This window comes from Cibotium barometz, chromosome 55 (genome assembly GCF_041138505.1).
Source record: "Cibotium barometz isolate CiBa-2024 chromosome 55, ASM4113850v1, whole genome shotgun sequence".
NCBI classification, from domain to species: domain Eukaryota; kingdom Viridiplantae; phylum Streptophyta; class Polypodiopsida; order Cyatheales; family Cibotiaceae; genus Cibotium; species Cibotium barometz.
Genome location: NC_141100.1, coordinates 18092421 through 18109817, shown reverse-complemented (window position 1 = coordinate 18109817; position 17397 = coordinate 18092421). Strand labels below are relative to the sequence as shown.

Here is a 17397-nt window from a genome sequence, read left to right as displayed (position 1 = left end):
TAAATTAAAGAGATTGGAGCTTCTCTCTCTCTCTCTTCAATCTTCCTTGGAGACTTCATCAACATACCAAACCAATTGATTGGTTGGGGGCCTCTACTTTGATCAAAGAATCAAGCAATCTAGGAGATAAATTGTGGTTTATGGTCTTTTTTCTTTAATCTCCAAATGTTTCTCTCTTCTCAACCCCTCTCAAGCTTGAGAAGCATTTAATTGAATGGCTTTTTAATACAATTGAAGTTCTTTAATGAATTGTGGTGATAAAATACATAAATTTTCATTTATGCTTGAATAAAATATTTTTTTAGCATGTCTCTCTCTCCCCCAAAGAATGGTCATTCCTATGACCTATTCTATATTCAAATGAAGCTTCTCATGAAGCAATTCTCTAATCTAAAAGTAATTTCTATGCTTGTCAAATTAAAGGTGAAATAAGTGGTTTTTTAATGCTATTTAATTTATGAAAAAATTAAGAATCAAGCCCATAATTGGATATTGATCCATTTAATGGTTATTCTAATCATAGGAATATTACTAAACTTTATGCTTTCAAATTATTGAGAATTATTAGTAATAGCAACGGAGTTATAGCAAAATTTTTAAAAAATTAACACAAATCATTTTCATTCATAATATGAAAAGAGGACTTCCTACCATATTCTAGGATTAATCATTCTAGTTTGATTGAATGATTCTCATTATAATCATGAAAAATTGAGTTTTATGTTTATGCATAAATAGTTAATTAGAAAAAAGAGAAATTTTTAGTAATCCATTTTTATGTTAAAAGAGTTATCCCCATGACAATGGAAATCCATGTATTCCAATGAAGCAAGAGAAAACTTGGAATGCTAAAATAATGTATATTTTATTTAAAAATTAAAGAAGAATTTTAGTTAAATTTATCTTTTTGCATAGATAAGTTTAAATGATAAAAGAGGAATTCCCACCATATTAGAATTCAAATATTTAAATGAGAAAAGTGAAATTCCTAGTGTAAAGAAATTAATGGAGATTTTTATTTAAATTTTAAGAGAAAATTTAGTTAAATTTATCTTTTTACTTAGATAAGTTTAAATGATAAAAGAGGAATTCTCACCATATTGGAATTCAAATATTTAAATAAGGAAAGTGTAATTCCTAGTATATTGGAATTAATGAGTATTTTAATTAAATTCAAAGATGAAATTTAAATTTATTTTATCTATGAGAAATATTTAAATGTTAAAAGAGGAATTGTTATGACAATTGGAATTCCATCATTTAGATAGAAAAAGAGAAATTTCTAGCATATTGAATTAATGAGTATTTTATTTTAGATGAAATTACTTTATGAGAAATATTTAATGATAAAAGAGGAATACCCATAACATTGGAATGCAATTAATTAAATGTGAAAAGAGAAATTTCCATGGTATTTGAGATCCAAGAAATTAAATGAGAAGAAGAGGAATTTTTAGTATAATTTTATTTATGATTAATTATCAAAAGTGAAAATATGGGTAGAATTGATTTCTGTAAATCCCATGAATCCTTTTATTCAAAAGAGGAATATTGAATATAATTCATTTGAGAAATTGAGAATGAATGTGAAAATAGTTGTCGAGAAAAAGAACCTTTAATTAGGCCAAGCAATCGGCAAAAATTTAAATAAAATCTAAATATCGGGATTAATCTCGAAAAAGTTATTAAATGGGAATAGCATGTGAATGGATGAGATAAGGTGAAAATAGGATGCGATAAGATGTGTATGGGATGCGATAAGATGTAAACGAGATGCGATAGAATGAAAATGGATGTGATAAGATGTGTATGGGATGTGATAGAATGTGAATGAATGTGATAAGAGGTGTATGGGATGTGATAGAATGTGAATGGATGTGATAAGATGTGTAGGGAATTTGATAGGATGTGATAAAATGTGATGTAATGAGAATGAATGTGGATGTGTATGTGGAAGAATGGATGTGGATGTGTATGTGAAAGGATGTGATATCGATGTGAGTGAATGAATGAGATGTGATGTGATGTGATGTGAATCGGGATGTGAATGAATGAGATGTGATGTCATGCGAATCGGATATAAATGTATGATATGGGATGTGAATGGATGAGATGTGAGGTGATGTGTATGTGAAAGGATGTGATATCAATGTGAGTGAATGAATGAGATGTGATGTGAATCGGGATGTGAATGAATGAGATGTGATGTCATGCGAATCGGATGTAAATGTATGATATGGGATGCGAATGAATGAGATGAGATGTGATGTAAATTGAAATAGATATGAAATGAATGAGGTATAATGGGATGTGAATATGGGTTGATGCGAGTGGATGAGATATGATGAGAATAAATGAGGAAAGATGTGATGAGATGAAAAATGATGTGATTGGATGAGAATGAGTATAGATATGAATTGGATATGGATTAAGTAATGTGAACAGATGTGGAACAATGTAAAAGACAAGAGTTCATTATAGGAACTGTATTTATGTTCTGTTTTTAAACGACTGTTTTATGTCAAAAATGCTGGGGAAGCATTTTTTACCGTCTTGTGAATGAGGTCGTGGTGACCTAACTGATAAAGTTGCAACAGTTGACGGAGAGTCAATGAAGGACGTCTCGCGTAGCAAGGTTGGTCGAGGTCTTGACCAGTCTCGGTTCGATTTAAATGGTGAGCTTCCGGTACGGTGGATGAGAGACCAAGGAAGCGGCCTATGAGTGAAGCGCTAGGTCACTTGCGAAGGATCCTAAAGGGTGTTGACCATACAGTGCTCAGGCTCTGGGTCGCCGAAGATACCCACACGTGCGTCGGAGAAGATATTGGAATAAGGAGTAAGAGTTGTTTTCTGAAACTGGGCATGGATCTGGTTGATTTACCTTGCTGGTCCTCAACGGATGAGTCCATGGCTCTTTTATATGGATCTGTTGGTGGTTGATCTTCAACGGAGTTTCCATCTTGATTTTTAAGTGAATATATTGCCGGTTACTATGAGCTAGGAACTATCGAAAAGGCCCCTGAGTGGACAAGTGGTGAGCGTTCTGGGTTGCCATGATGCCATAGATACACCGATGAAGAAATGATTGGAAATAAGGATTCAACCGGAGATTTTGAGGATTATGATCAGTGACACTATGGTTTCATTAAATGATTGTTTTAAAGATAGCTGAATCTGTGAAAAAGACAATTTCATATTAGGTGTGTAAGTGGTGTGACTGGCGTTAAATTTGCATGAATATTCAGCTAGGGAGCCTGGAACTCTTTTTACTGCAGTACATGAATATCTAGCTAGGGAGCGTGGAAACTCTTTTTACTGCAGTAGAATCTACAATTTACATACAATGGAGAGCCTGTGGAGTATGTTACCTCATATGTATACCTTGGGATCACTTTTGCTGGACCTCAGTTCTCGATGCAGAAGGCGGCCGAAGCTAGATTGATGAGGGGATATGTAGCCCTTGGCTCGCTAGAGAGGCAATGCTCACAAGTACAGTTTCAAGAGCCGAGGACGAAGCTTTAGCTATTTGATACTCTAGTTACACTTGCACTAATGTATGGTGCCCCCATCTGGGGTCCTAGCTTATACCATAGGAGGAGACAAAGGAGAGAACCGGCTGAGACATACAATGGAGGTATATGATGGGTGGAAGCCGATGGAGAGGCTCCTAGTGGCGATGATCTCACGCATGATTAGGAGTAAGCCATCAGTGCTACATGAGATTGTGCGGGTAGAGATGGGGGCTGCACCGATAGTGATAGAGGCTCTATTCCAGACAGTGACATACTGGCACAAGCTATGGGAGCTTCCACTTGATAGATACCCCCGGCTAGCCCTGGAGTCCTCAAGACAGTTGACACTTGAGGGAGACAGAGAGTGCTGGTATACACAGGTAGGCACTTGGTTTGGCATGCACCGTATGTAGATGGAGGCACTCCCCCCGTTCTAGTAAAGTATAGAGGCCGTGTCATTTGCTCTCGGCCGCACAGAGCGGAACACGGTTATCAGGAAGGACATTGTTAGACTGGATACTCAAAGGACATGGAGTTCACCTAGTAGCCCACTGGGGACGAAGATGGCCTTCTATAGAGATCACCTCCTATGCTTGACAGAGGATGGGTTCATCACCCGCCCACGCTACATGGACACACACCTATCCTTTGGGGTGAGATGTGCGATCGGCCAGATCCGCACCTCATCCCACTAGCTGAGAGTGACTGCGAGATATGGGCCTAGTGCGGCCGCACCAAGGGACAGGATATGCCAGCTCTGTCACACAGAGCCCGAGACAGAGGATCATTACATATGTCAATGCCCTGTATACTATTTGATTCGGGGGAGGTTCCACTGCCTCTTCCAAGCTGGGTTCGGACCACTTTCCAGGATCATGGACTTCCCGGATCAGAGATGCTTGGGACTTTCTCTTCTAGAGCTTTGTAGACACAGGGAGTCCTTAGTGAGATCCAAATCAGCTCTACTTGCTCGAGGACCGGCACAGAGAACTCGCACCGACTTCTTCCATACCGGCACTCCGAGGGCCGATCCACCCATCATACCCAGACCACAGGCTAGTGCTGGAGCTCAGCCAAGAGGTGTGACACTCGACAAAGCCACTGAGTTATGCAAAGCTCGACGTCCCATGGCCCTCGCCCACGGCCACGCCACCACAAGAGGATCCAGGCCATCATCTCCCATCATCGCAGGACCTTCTCGCGACAACTCAGTTTTACCACCTTGACCACCATGTCACAGCGGCCCATGAGAGATGTATTAGGGTGATATGAGAGCTCTCTACTCATGTACCTAAATCAGATTTTATAGTTCTAGATTTTTGTTATCTTTCTTTATGACTATTTTGTACCTAGGATGATGTACCTCATGGATATGATGTAGAGAGAGAGAGGGAGAGAGAGAGATTAAGCGTCTACTAAAGACCCAATGGGCCTATGAGACCAAAGTGATACACAAATGTCCATGGCATATTGACAAAGTGCCAAACAGTGAAAGAGAACTGAAGTTCACAAATACAGGATGCACAAGAATTGAAGGAAGATCATATATACCAAAAGGTGGTTACAAAGCTGCAGTAGGCAGCACGAGGCACACCGTAGGTGCAGCCAAGATCCCAGAATATGCGGAAAATGAGATGATACAACTGAGGGCAATGCCCATGCTTATATAGCACCTAGAGAGCCCAGTCGGCCACCATAAAGCAGGCCGATTGGAGCATAAAATGGCCGATTGGAGCATAAAATGGAACATGCTAGAAAAAGGTGCCAAAAATGTGAGAAAAATTTCAGAAAAATATGGGGAAATTTCCCAGGCTGGGGGAGTTTCTCCAGAGATGCAAAAACAATAGGGAAGCATGCAAAACAATGGAGATGACCCCTCCAACAGTTCCTCTTCAGCTCCACTGAAGAGGACCGATACCGGTGCGTGGAAATAAGTGATCCAAAGTTGGTCTAGAAAGTGCCTTGGTGAAGATGTCCTCCACATTGTCGTTTGTAGGACAGTACTCCAATGTTAAGGTACCGAGCGTGAAGTAGTCACGAACCATATGATAATGAACAACAATGCACTTGGACTTCGAGTGGAAGACCAGGTTCTGTGCAAGAGCCATGGCACTCTGATTGTCAGAGTAGACAACATCAGGCATCGGAGGAGGAACATGAAGATGATCAAGCAACTGATGAAGCCACAGAAGCTCTTTGACTGTATCAAAGTAAGTACGATACTCTGCTTCTGTTGAACAATTGGCAACTGTAGGCTGCTTCTTCGTTTGCCAAGAAATGAGTCCGGTACCAAGTAAGTAACAATAGCCCATAGGAGACCTCTAGGTATCTGGATCACCTGCCCAATCAAAATTTGAATAACCAACCAAATCAAGACTAGAGCCATATGAAATCCCATGTGTCAAGGTGTCCTGTATATATCTGAGAACACGAACAAAAGCCTGCCAATGAGAAGTATGTGGTGTTGAAAGAAATTGACTTAGGGTGCTAACTTTGTAACCAAGATCAGGCCTAGTAATGGTGAGATGAATAAGCGACTCGACAAGCTCTCTGTACTGAGTAGGATCATGCTAGTGTGGAGAGTCATCGTTTTTACTCAACTTCTGATTTGGGTCTATAGGGCAAGATAAAGAGCGACAATCCTTCATACCAAACCTCTCCAAAATCTGAGAAGCGTACTTTTGTTGAGAGAGAAATATCCCCTGTGGGCATTGCCAGACTCCATGCCAAGAAAGTAGTGAAGTAGACTAAGATTGGTCATCTCAAAGGTATGACTCAGAAGATCCATAATCATAGCAGTGCGTTTGGGGTCAGATCTAGTGAGAATGAGATCATCAAGATACAAAATGATAATCACAATGTGAGCCTCCTCTATCAATACTTAAAGGTGGTTGTCTGTAGATCGGCTATATTATAAGTCCATTTGGCGCCAATAAGCTTCCTATGAGAAGGATGGGGAACAATTTCCCATGTATGATTTTTGTTAATGGCATCCATTTCCACCTCCATCGCAAGCTGCCACTTAGGAATTTGTAAGGCCTCCTCTAGAGTAGAAGGCTCCGCATGATGCATCAAGGAAGTCATTAATGCAAAATTAACTGTAAGCCTGCCAGCACTTTGAGGTTGTAATCTGGTAGATCTCCTCAATCCGGATGGAGCAATCCCAGACTAATAAATGGTCGGAGACAGGGTTTGAGAATCCCACAATGTAGAGTGAAGCCACCGTGGAGGGAAAGAGGTACTCAGCGGAGGCGGAGGAGAGGTAAGAACCAATAGTGAGTGTGGAACCAAGGAAGGAGTTGATGAAGCTGCTAGTGATTCTGTGGATTTGAAAGTCTACGGGGTTTCATCAAAGCGCACGTCCCGAGATAATATGACTTTCTCTTTGTTGGGATCCCAAAGAGTGTTCGTTGTAGCCGACGAAGATCATTTTGGTGGATTTGGGGTCAAACTTCATTTGATGAGAATCAGGAACATGAACATGAGCATCACATCCAAAAACATGGAAATGAGAAACTGATGGATTTCTACCAGAATATGCCTCCTCTGGAGTCTTCCCATCGACCGCCTTTGTGGGGGAACAGTTGATGATGTACATAGCAGTGTTAACTGCTGCTTCAGCCCAAAACTTTTGAGGAAGCTGAGAATGAGAAAGAAGAGATCAAGCCATCTCAACCACGATCCTATTCTTCTGTTCTACTACCCCGTTCTGTTTAGGAGTGTGGGGAGTAGAAAATTGTCTCTGTATGTCGTGGGAAGTACAAAAGTCAGTGAATGCTCGAGAAGTAAACTCACCACCATTGTTGGAGCACACTTTGACGACTTTTAGGCTAGTGTCGGCCTCCACCATAGCAACCCATTCTTTGAACTTTGTAAATGTCTGAGATTTCTAGGATAGGAAAAAGACCTAGACCTTCCTGGGAAAATCATCCACCAATAAGAAAAAATATATGGCTCCTCCAGGTGTGACCATAGTCATAGGTCCGCTCAAATCCATATGGACAAGCTGAAGAGCGGTGGAAGCCCTAAAAGAGGCCTCCTATGGAAATGAATCCCGATGTTGCTTGCCTTGTAGACAAGCTGAATAGATGCTAGATGCCAGACATCCAAGGTAGTCGAGGCAAGCCTTCCACCATGTGGTGGGAGACAAGAAGCTCTAGTGAAGAGAAGGGAAGATGCCCATAGCGGGCATGCCAAAGAGTAGTATCCTCCTCTGTAAGAAGAGCTTGATGAGAGGCTAGAAGTTGGAACAGATGAGAGTGATCATGATTGGATTCCTCATGAAAACTGGTGATCTTGTAGAGACTACTGTCTTGTATGCCCCGAGTGATAATCCTGTGAGAATTTCTGTGAATGATCTCCAAAACCTGATCATCGAAGTATAAGCCGTAGCCTTTCTGGGCTATTGCTATCTTGGAGACAGAAAGTAAGTTTTTGGATAACTTTGGAGTATAAAGAATATTCTCACGGTACTGGGGCCTCCCTAAGGGAGTGACTAGAGGAATATTATCCATACTCGGTGTATCAATAGGTTGATTGTTTGCAAGTCGGACCTGCTGAGACACAGAGTGAGAGTCCTCCAAGATATCCTTGTGAGTCATGTGAGAAGTAGTCTCGGAATCCACAATCTTGTCCTCAAGAGAGGTAGTACTTCGCACCTTAGTTGATGAGGTGCACTCTTCGACTAGAACAAAGGCCACATCTGTCTTTGGGTTTGGATTCTTTGTCGTCGGAGTCCTTCTGTTTTGACTTTTTCTCCTCGTCTCTCTTCTTCTTGAAGCAATCGGGCCAAAGATGACCAGCCTTGCCACAATAGTGGCATTTCCTCTTCATAGATTTGCCCTTTTCTTTTCCTTTATCTCTATCCGGTCCTCAAGAGAGGTAGTAGTTCACGCCTTAGTTGATGAGGTGCACTCTTCGACGAGAACAAAGGCCACATCTTTGTCTTTGGATTTGGATTCTTTGCCGTCGGAGTCCTGTTTTAACTTTTTCTCCTCGTCTCTCTTCTTCTTGAAGCAATCGGGCCAAAGATGACCAGCCTTTGCCACAATAGTGGCATTTCCTCTTCATAGATTTGCCCTTTTCTTTTCCTTTATCTTTATCCTTGGAATTTGAAGTAGACTCCTCCTTGGATTTGCCGCCATTTTTATTACCTCCTTTGGGTTGCCACTTGAGCCTCCGTTTGGCTAAAAAGCCTGTCCTAAAGCATGCCAATCGCAACATCCACTAGGGGAAGAACAGGGTGAAAGACAATGGTATCCTTAAAGGATTGATAAGATGGAGGAAGTTTGCCCAGTAACTCAATAACAAAGTCATCATCAGGAATTTGGACTCCGAAGATGGCTGCTTGTTGACGGATCTTCTTGAGTTCTTGCACTTTGGCCATGACAATTTTCCCCGAATGCGTCCTCAGAACTGCCCATGTCAAAAAGGATTATGCACTATCGGCCCTTGGCAGAGCCATAAGCTTGGATCAGGCTTTTCTGTGTGGTTGTTGCCTCACCCTCCTGCTTAGCATCAAGTACCATGGATGGCATGGGATGCATAGAAGGTAAGATCTGAACCGCATTGGTGGTAGCAGGCGTGTCTGGAGGAGCGGGGGATATTGCGGTAACTGTGGCAGAAGGCTCTTTGGAGGCTTGCTCCGCTTGCCTTTTTGGACAATCCTTCTTACCATGCCCAATGGTATGACAGAAAAAACATCGATTTTCTGACTGATACTGTCTTTGCTCCTCTGGAGAAAGATAGCCTCCAGTAATGCTTGCTGTAGCCTTTTCCTCAGGGGTTTTCTTAGGCTTGGATTCCTTACCCCCTGAACTAGAGCTAGGACTATTGTCTGTCTTAGTGTCTTTAGAAGACAAATTACTCTTCCCCTGTTTGGGGTTTGGTACTGGACTGTGATGACTACTTGGGCTTGTCTCCGTTCATCTTCATTTCTTCATTCTGAGCGAGAGTCAGAGCCCGGTCATATGTTATGGGTTCAAAGTTATGAACTGTGAACCGAATGTTAGGATCCAATCTACGAATGAATTGTTCCATCTTGGCCTAACTGTTGTGCTAAAGTGATAACCTTTCCGGAAAACTGAAGCACTGGGGATCCGTTCTGTCTGAGTCCATAGAACTCATTTGCCAAACTGGTCATGTACTGGGGCGGGAGGAATCTGGTCTTCAGGTCATGCACAAAGATGTCCCAGTCAAAGGCTGTGACACCTGCGGTCTGGTCTGTATGAATACTAGACCAATGTTGCCACCAAGTGACTGCCTCACCAGTGAGACGGGGAGCCGCTAAGTGGACTTTATCTTGTGGGTCTGTGATCCTAGCTAGTGGAAAATGAGCATTAAACTGATGAATAAATTGATTAACTGTTGAATGATCACACTTACCATCATACTTACTGAAGTTTGGTTGACTGCGAATGACGGTAGTTGATGTTGTTGCAGACTGCGGGCTGGTGACACCTATGGCTAGGGAAACTGAGGAGAGATGCCCATACCTCAAGTGTATGGGCTCCTTTTCCCGTTGGTGCTCGAGTAACATACGTTCTCGATCAAGCTCACGTTGGTGTTCCCGAGCGGCGAGTTGACGCCGGTCTTCGTCGATCTTGCGTTGGGCTTCCCCATAGTCCCGTCTTTCTGCTTTTTCTTGTTGTTTTCTTGCTTCTACTTCTGCTTGTTCTTCTCTCCTTCGGACCTCATCCTCCCTCTTTTGTTGTTCCATCTGAAAGAAGAGGGAGATGTAGTCAGGTGCTATTGGAGGCGGAGGAAAATGTGTTGTTGCTGCCTCCAAGAGTTGGAGACGCTCCATGAGCAACTGGTTCTGAGCTCTAAGAAGAGCTATGGTGTCTGTTGTAGGCGGAAGAACACGGTCTCCTTCGGGGGAGACGTCTTCCGGCTGATGAGTACTCTCTTCTGTAGACATGATGCTGAAGTCGGTGGTCGTGCCGGAACGCAATCTAACCATCCAAGGATGCCCCCACGCTAGGATACAGTGTCTGTGGACAAGCTGAATCTAATACCAATGTAATATGCAGCGGAAGTCTTCGTATTGGAGGATCCTGTCACACAAATGCTCACACCATCTTCTATATCCTGAGTTTCGTGAGTTTAGCACACTTTAATACTTCAAACTTTAAATAGATATGCGAGAGAGATATGAGAACTGTACACCAGATTGGGTCCCAAATTACCCACTGAAAGGTCCCCTATCCCATTACCGAGATAGTATTTGCTTTATTACTTTAGAGAATGATTGTGGACTCTAGATAAGCCAAACGCAAGATCTCGGAGGATCGGAAGCTTGGCTGAACTGTACACGGCTGTAGAAACACCTCAATGAACTGATCTCGAGCCTATGCACTCTTCCCAAGGGCAAGAGGAAGGGCTGCACACCTGAGGCTGGGAAGGGACTGCGGTGGACTGTTCTAAGCTATATGTAAATATGCTGCAAAATGCTTATGAATGATATGTCACCTTCACCAGATGACTGTAGCATGTATGGATGATGCACAAAGGCGGAGGAACTGCTGTAGTATTGCTGTAGGACTGAAAACGCAAGGTAGTACTGCTGTGGAACTGTAAACGCAGGGTAGGACTGGACTGAATACCTGCTGGCTATGGTATATGCACAAAACGCAGAGATGCCTGCTGAACTGGGGCCTGAAAAGGTGCTGAATGCAGGCGCCTATAATCTGTAGGTACGGCTGGTCTGCTGGGCAGTGCACTGAACTGCTGCGTTGGACTCCAGTGGCTGTTGGACTGCTGCATTGAATTGCAGGGACTGATTGAAGCAAAACGCAAGATCTCCAGGGTGGTGAAGCAAATGCAGAAGCTCCAATAGGGCTGGATTAGTCTAGGGCTGAAGGCGTGGATGCCCCTAAGGCTGAGGATGAAGGTGCCTAGCTTCTGAAGACTGAATGAAGAACTAAGCCCTATGCAAGCCTATTTATACTAGATAGGGGTAGGTCAAGTTGGCTGGTCATAATTTAATAAACTTTATGTTTATAAAATGGCATTAAATGCTAATAAAATACTATAAAATATTGAAAAAATACCAGATAAATCCTAGTAAATTTCCTAAGGCTTCTGTGATGTTCTAAATGATGCACAGGCATATGAATGCATGTTATGCAAAATGCAGAGTGCTTTCTTATGCAAACCCTAAGGCTTCTACTGACTCTACATGCATGAATGATTCTCTCCAAGTGGATTAATGAAACTAATACTGTACAAATGTTGCACTGCTGATGATGAGCCAGTTTGTCACCATGCACTACAGTGCAAAGTGCATGTGACAATTTTTGGGCCCATGCCATGTAAGGCACAAAGTGGGCAGAGCTCTTTCCATTGTGCTCGCAACATTGCTCGCGGGCTGGGCGGCGGTGGACTTCACTGCAGCAGACCTGCCCAATGAGGCGGCCAAAACAGGCAATGGCGGAGCATTGGACACTAGCTCCACAGCACTAGGTGAGGGCAGTGGCGGCGACCTCTAATGAGCTAAAAGTCTGAAAGAGGATGGGGCACTCCCTTTATGGATGACCACTCTCAAAGGTAGGCATATGCAGATGTAATGGAAAGAGCCACCCTTGGCTTCAAATGCGCCCCCCCCCCCCCCCCCCCCCCCCCCCCCCCCCCGCGAAACCAAGAAGCAAGTCGAAGCCGATAGAATGCACAACGGAAGATGGGAAAGTGGAAACACAAAAGAGAGAAATGAAATGAAATGATATATTAATGTTTCTAAAAGGCCATAATGGCCTATGAGACCAAAACTGAGAGTACATCTGAAGTTGGTGTCTTATCAAAGAGAACCAAATGAAACTGAAAAGTACAATAAATTGGCTGTCTTACAATTATAAGAATTGTAAGTAAGACTCCTAGATGATACTAAGTAGAAAATACTAGAAAATGTATAACAAGTAGATCCATGTATGCTGATCAATTGAAGTGCTGCCCTCTCCTCAGATCAAATATCTCCACCATGGGGCTATCTAGAATGGAGAGGACGTAGAAGCGAGGTGGGCACCTCCGATGCCGAGCAATAATGGCTTTGATCTGGCGATGGTGAGAATGCCGTGGTCGGGATCCTAGTCTCAATATCACCAAACAAGAATACAAGTCCCGAGCAAGAGGGGAAGAAGACCTCGTATGTGAGGGACTGCAGCAAGCCAATATGCCAGGCAGGCGTAGGGAGAACGTCCGTCGCACAGGGAGCAAGTTCGTCGAGGGTGCAGGTGTGTCCAATCAGAGCTTCACGAGGTACCCTCCAGCTCACAAAAATACATAGCACACCAAGATCACAGAGATGGTAGAGATGGAGATGCAAATGTGTGGATTGCATTGGAATCTGTGGAGCTGAGAAGTCAACCCACATATCATATCAGAGTACAACAAGAAAAAGATGTCCTTTCACACCGTATGTGCTAGCTAGGGGGAAAAACCTAAATGCCCCTAGTTATGCCATGTTCACATGTGGCACTACAACCATGTAATATATGCCGATAATAATTATTGGCCATACTAAGCCTTATCTTAATAGTCATGTAGGTATTGGGATCTGAGAGAGAGAGAGAAGATTATCTTAACGTCTATTAAAGATCCAAGGAGCCTATGAGACCAAAAAGCATTGCATATGTTCCATGTGTAAACTTCATCATGCTTCGTCCTCCTCCTCTGATAACAGTAGTATACATGTAGTTGATGTCCACTAGCTGGGGCAGTGCTTTCTATGGCCCCCGTGAAAATGTCCTAGATGTGGAGCTTCCGGATGGATGGTCTAGGTCTTGGGTGGTAGGGGTGCATGGCTCCTTAGGGTCTGTGCCTGATCTCTAACAACTCCAGGTGTGTGAGATGCTAGTCACATGCATGGAGAGAGAGAGAGAGAGAGAGAGAGAGAGAGAGAATTGTCTTTTTTCCTTTGTAGGTATTCTATTTGATGATGTATCCAGGCATGAAGGACCTTGGTGAAGCAATTGGGTTTGGTACTGCGCTTTTGTTTGTTGCGGTATTTGGTAAGTGGCTGCTACTCTCTCCTTTAAGTTTCACAGGTGGAAATTAATACATGTCAATCGTTGAGATTTCATCCATTGCCGTGTGCAGGTATTCGCCTTGCCGCCACGAGAAAAATTGTGCCAGCAGCACCATTGCTGCTGCTCAGCATTGCTGCAACTGCTATCTTTTTTGGGGCATACTTGCAAGATAGAGTTTAATGATGGTTGTGTTCAGGTGAGGTTGAACAGTCTAGGAAAAGGGGGAAGCCTCCAGTTTTGTAGGGAAGGGAGGGTGCACATGTTTTTGGAGGTGACATCTAAAGCGAGGCACTATCAATCTGCACTCGTGGGCTTTTGCCTACTATCCCCACAAATAATCCTGGAAATTTGATGGAAGGTCTTCACAGAGCTCTATTAGATACATAACATAATCTGGTGAGCTACATTGTCCAATGGGATTGTGTGAAGCTTTACTTTGTAGGCAATGGTTGGCAGCAAAAAATGTTGAAGGAGCAGGAGGGTTTCTTACATCTTTTTCCAGAACAACAATGCTTGAATCGCTTATTTAACAAAACAAAAGAGTTTTTGTTTTCTTCAAGGGGCCTATTTTTGTTGGAGTGAGAGAGAGAAAAATATATTGACGTTTTCAAAAAACCTAGTGGTCAATGAGGCCAAAGAAAGGTAGTACAATGTATCCATAGTGAATTTGAACAATGGAAAAAAAAAACTCTATGAAACAAGCTACATAAGCTTCATTGTCTATGTGATGCTACATGATAACAATATGTGGTCATGCAGTAATATCGTCCTTCACAGAGAGAAAGAAAGAAAGAAAGAAAGCTGTATTAACGTCTACTAGAGGCCGAACTCGGCCTATGAGACAAATCAATGTACAACTGTCAATGTCTTCTAGAGGTCCAGAAAAAAAAAAGGACAAAATGAACATGAAATAAACTATGAAAGTACTAAGCTAGTGGGGGGGTGTGATGGATGGAGCACTACTACTAGAGGCTCAGTATGCAACCTATATGCGCAGGGTATACAAGAATGCCATGCAGATCTGTCTAGCTCCAATCAGTACCATAATGGGGGTGTAATATGTGATACATAGGCATTGGCGAGGTAAAAATACCTCGGAGCATGATCTCCGGATGTGAGTGTAAGTGAGCTAGCCACTCCTGGATATGGTGTTGATGTTGAGCCCGTATCTTTGTGATCTTCCTCTGATGTAGTTTGGGAGTCTGGTAGCGTGGTGCTCGGTCTCCGTCTGGCTCGGAGGTCCGTAGCGCGCTGAAGTGTAACCCCCTCCTAGGTCAGGATAGGCACTGGGATAGATCTCTGGAAGAAATCAGTGAGCTGGAGCTGTCGCCCACCTCTCCCTGTGGTATGAGTCCATAGCAGTGTCTCTCTGCGGCGTTGTGTCTCTAGCAAGAACTGGCCAAATTTGCGTTGGTCTACGGACTCCATGATCTGGCGGAGTGAGGGATGTCCCACTGAAGATGGTGGTGTATCTCTCTCTAATGACACTATGCTTTGCATCTGCATACATAATGTTCCTCACTCTCAACCTCCTCTTGGCATAGTCTGCATATCCTCTTTGCTCTGGGGATCTGTGCTGCCCTACCTGCCTCAATCTCAAGCTAGTGTGATGACACTCTGAGCTGGCCAATCGCCACTCGGGCACTGTGAGGCATACACATCCATGTATCCAGGTCTCTGTATGAATCCATCCGTTGAGATACGCATAAATTGATCCCTGTAGTATAGCATCTTCGGCGGTAGAGGCTGACTGGGTGTAATCCAAGTCTCTTGAGTGTATCGCTGCCATAAATCCTATCGAAGGACTTTGTTCCTCTCACTGTGAGAACTAGATGTGTGGTGCATGTATATCATATTGGAAAGGTGGCAGGTGATCTATGTCAAGACCATGCTGAGTGAGCCACTGTATCATCTGTGAATACCATGATCTCCTATCTCCACTCTCTGCGAGCTGTCTGGACGCCTCAAAAGCTCTATGTGAGAGTCAATCTGATGGCATATCTCTGATCCTCTGTATGAAGCAGATCGTCTGGAAGAGGGTCTCTACTAGCATAGGAGGTGCAACAAACTCCGTCCGAACAATTTCATGTGGGACGGAGGGTTTGCTGCGGATCATCTGTGAGAGCATGAGAATCTGAGGCCTCTCTATCTGAGACCATGTGGGGGTGGCGAGCCTAGGTGCCCATATTGTTGCAGCGTACATCAAAGCAGGGGTGACTAGAGTGTCAAACAACCACCCCTTCATGCGGAGCTCCTGGAAGTGTGCCTGGTGACACTGTCTCTCTAGCATGGCCAGAGCTGCATACCCTCGTGTGAGTCTATCCCTGGTTGCTTGTGCCGCCATAGTAAATCTTCCTGGCGGAGTCGTAAATGTAATCCCCAGGTACACATATTAGTCTACCACCTCTACCTGTCCTCCTGCTAGTGTGAAGATGGCCTCTCGTCGAACTGGACCTGAGGTGTGGGAAATCATGGCCTTGGTTTTCCCAAGGTTCACTGTAAGCCCCCTCTGTGTGTGCAGAAGTCATCGAGTGCATGGAGATGGTGCTGTAGTCCCATCCACGACTCAGAGACTAGAATAATATCATCTGCATATATCATAATGTGGACTGTGGTACCTACCACCGTGACCAATGAAGTCAGCCACCTCATCGATGTATAGCCCAAATAGTGTAGGAGAGAGTGGGCATCCTTGCTTCACACCTATGGTGCTAGCAATAACATCACGCCCCCGAGGCATCGTATGCGCCCGAAGACATGCTCATATAAAGCATTTGATGCAGTTTAAATCCAAGGGGTAAAGCCAACAAACATACTCTCCATAAAAATATATGAGCTTTCACTGGAATCTGCGATTCCCATATTAGACTCCACCTCTTCCTCCAAGTACTCAAGCACCACCTAACTTTCCAAATTTTGTTATAGTTTGTGAAATTAATCTCTCTTAGTCATTTCCTCATATAATGCCTTTAGTTGGTAGTTATTCTATTCAGTTTAACCCCATTGAACCATGCCCAATCATGTATCCAAGAGGCTCCATTGAAGACTGTGGAGGTCCAACCTTTCTCAACCTCTTCTAACACAAAATTCAACACCTGTAACTTACTCTTACTCCAAATTCCCCTTCGATCTAATGCACCTCTTTCCATCCCACCTATGAAAAGTACCAGAGGTCCCCTAGTCTTCTTAATCCCCTATTGTTTATCCCTCTAGCTATCCTTGTATTAAGTTGAGCCAAGGGGGGGGGGGGGGGGGGGGACCCATGGGTCCACCAAATGCTCAAGCTGAAGAAGGAATTCCTAGAGGCTCTAGTGCACCCATTCCATTTAATTAAACCCATCACCTCTTTCCAATTCAAGCATAGAAATTGCAGAGGGGGGAGTCCACAATTTTCAGAGGAGCAAATGATAGCAGCTTATCTCTCCAGTCCAACCCAATCCACTTACCTTTAAGTTGCACCACTGATTCTTCCACCACCTCTCTGAGCATCTTGGTCCAGATTCCTTTCTGTTGAAGAAATTTAGGTAGGTTAATTACCACCCTAGCCTTAGCATGAGTAGGCAAGTAAAGAATCCCCAATCCTTCCATCTTTTTGGGCAAGCTTACTTTATCCCAGGCCAACCATGCAAATGCCTTTCTGCCATCATTGCAATTCCTCCAAATGAAGTCTCTAATTGGGGCTATAATCTTTTTCAATGGCACTCTCTAAATTCTATCAGAGGGGAACATGATAATGAGAATGTGAGGAATGCTTTGTAGTTCGTTCAGATGTTTGCTGAGGCCTTTGGTTCCAGATATATACATAAATCTAGGATCAACAACTTGACTAAGGAGGATAGCTTTGATATGGAAAGATGAGGGTG

The 17397-nt window shown here is 43.4% G+C and overlaps 2 protein-coding genes across 7 annotated transcripts in view; one reads left to right on the top strand and one right to left on the bottom strand.

Annotated features, from left to right (window-relative positions):
* Positions 1-14088, top strand: part of LOC147607449 (Transmembrane proteins 14C) — a 64871-nt gene extending 50783 nt beyond the window's left edge. For 5 of the 6 annotated variants that reach the window (XM_086790245.1, XM_086790246.1, XM_086790248.1 and 2 more), the window contains 2 exons: positions 13429-13516; positions 13605-14088. In XM_086790245.1, the coding sequence (XP_086646371.1) occupies positions 13429-13516; positions 13605-13714 (198 nt within the window). In that variant the 3' untranslated portion in view covers positions 13715-14088. Of the gene's footprint in view, positions 1-13428; positions 13517-13604 lie in introns of those variants that run through there. The other variant, XM_086790249.1, reaches the window with a different exon arrangement.
* LOC147607447 (uncharacterized) overlaps positions 1-17397 on the bottom strand; it is a 156404-nt gene that overhangs the window by 27759 nt on the left and 111248 nt on the right. The window lies entirely within an intron of this gene.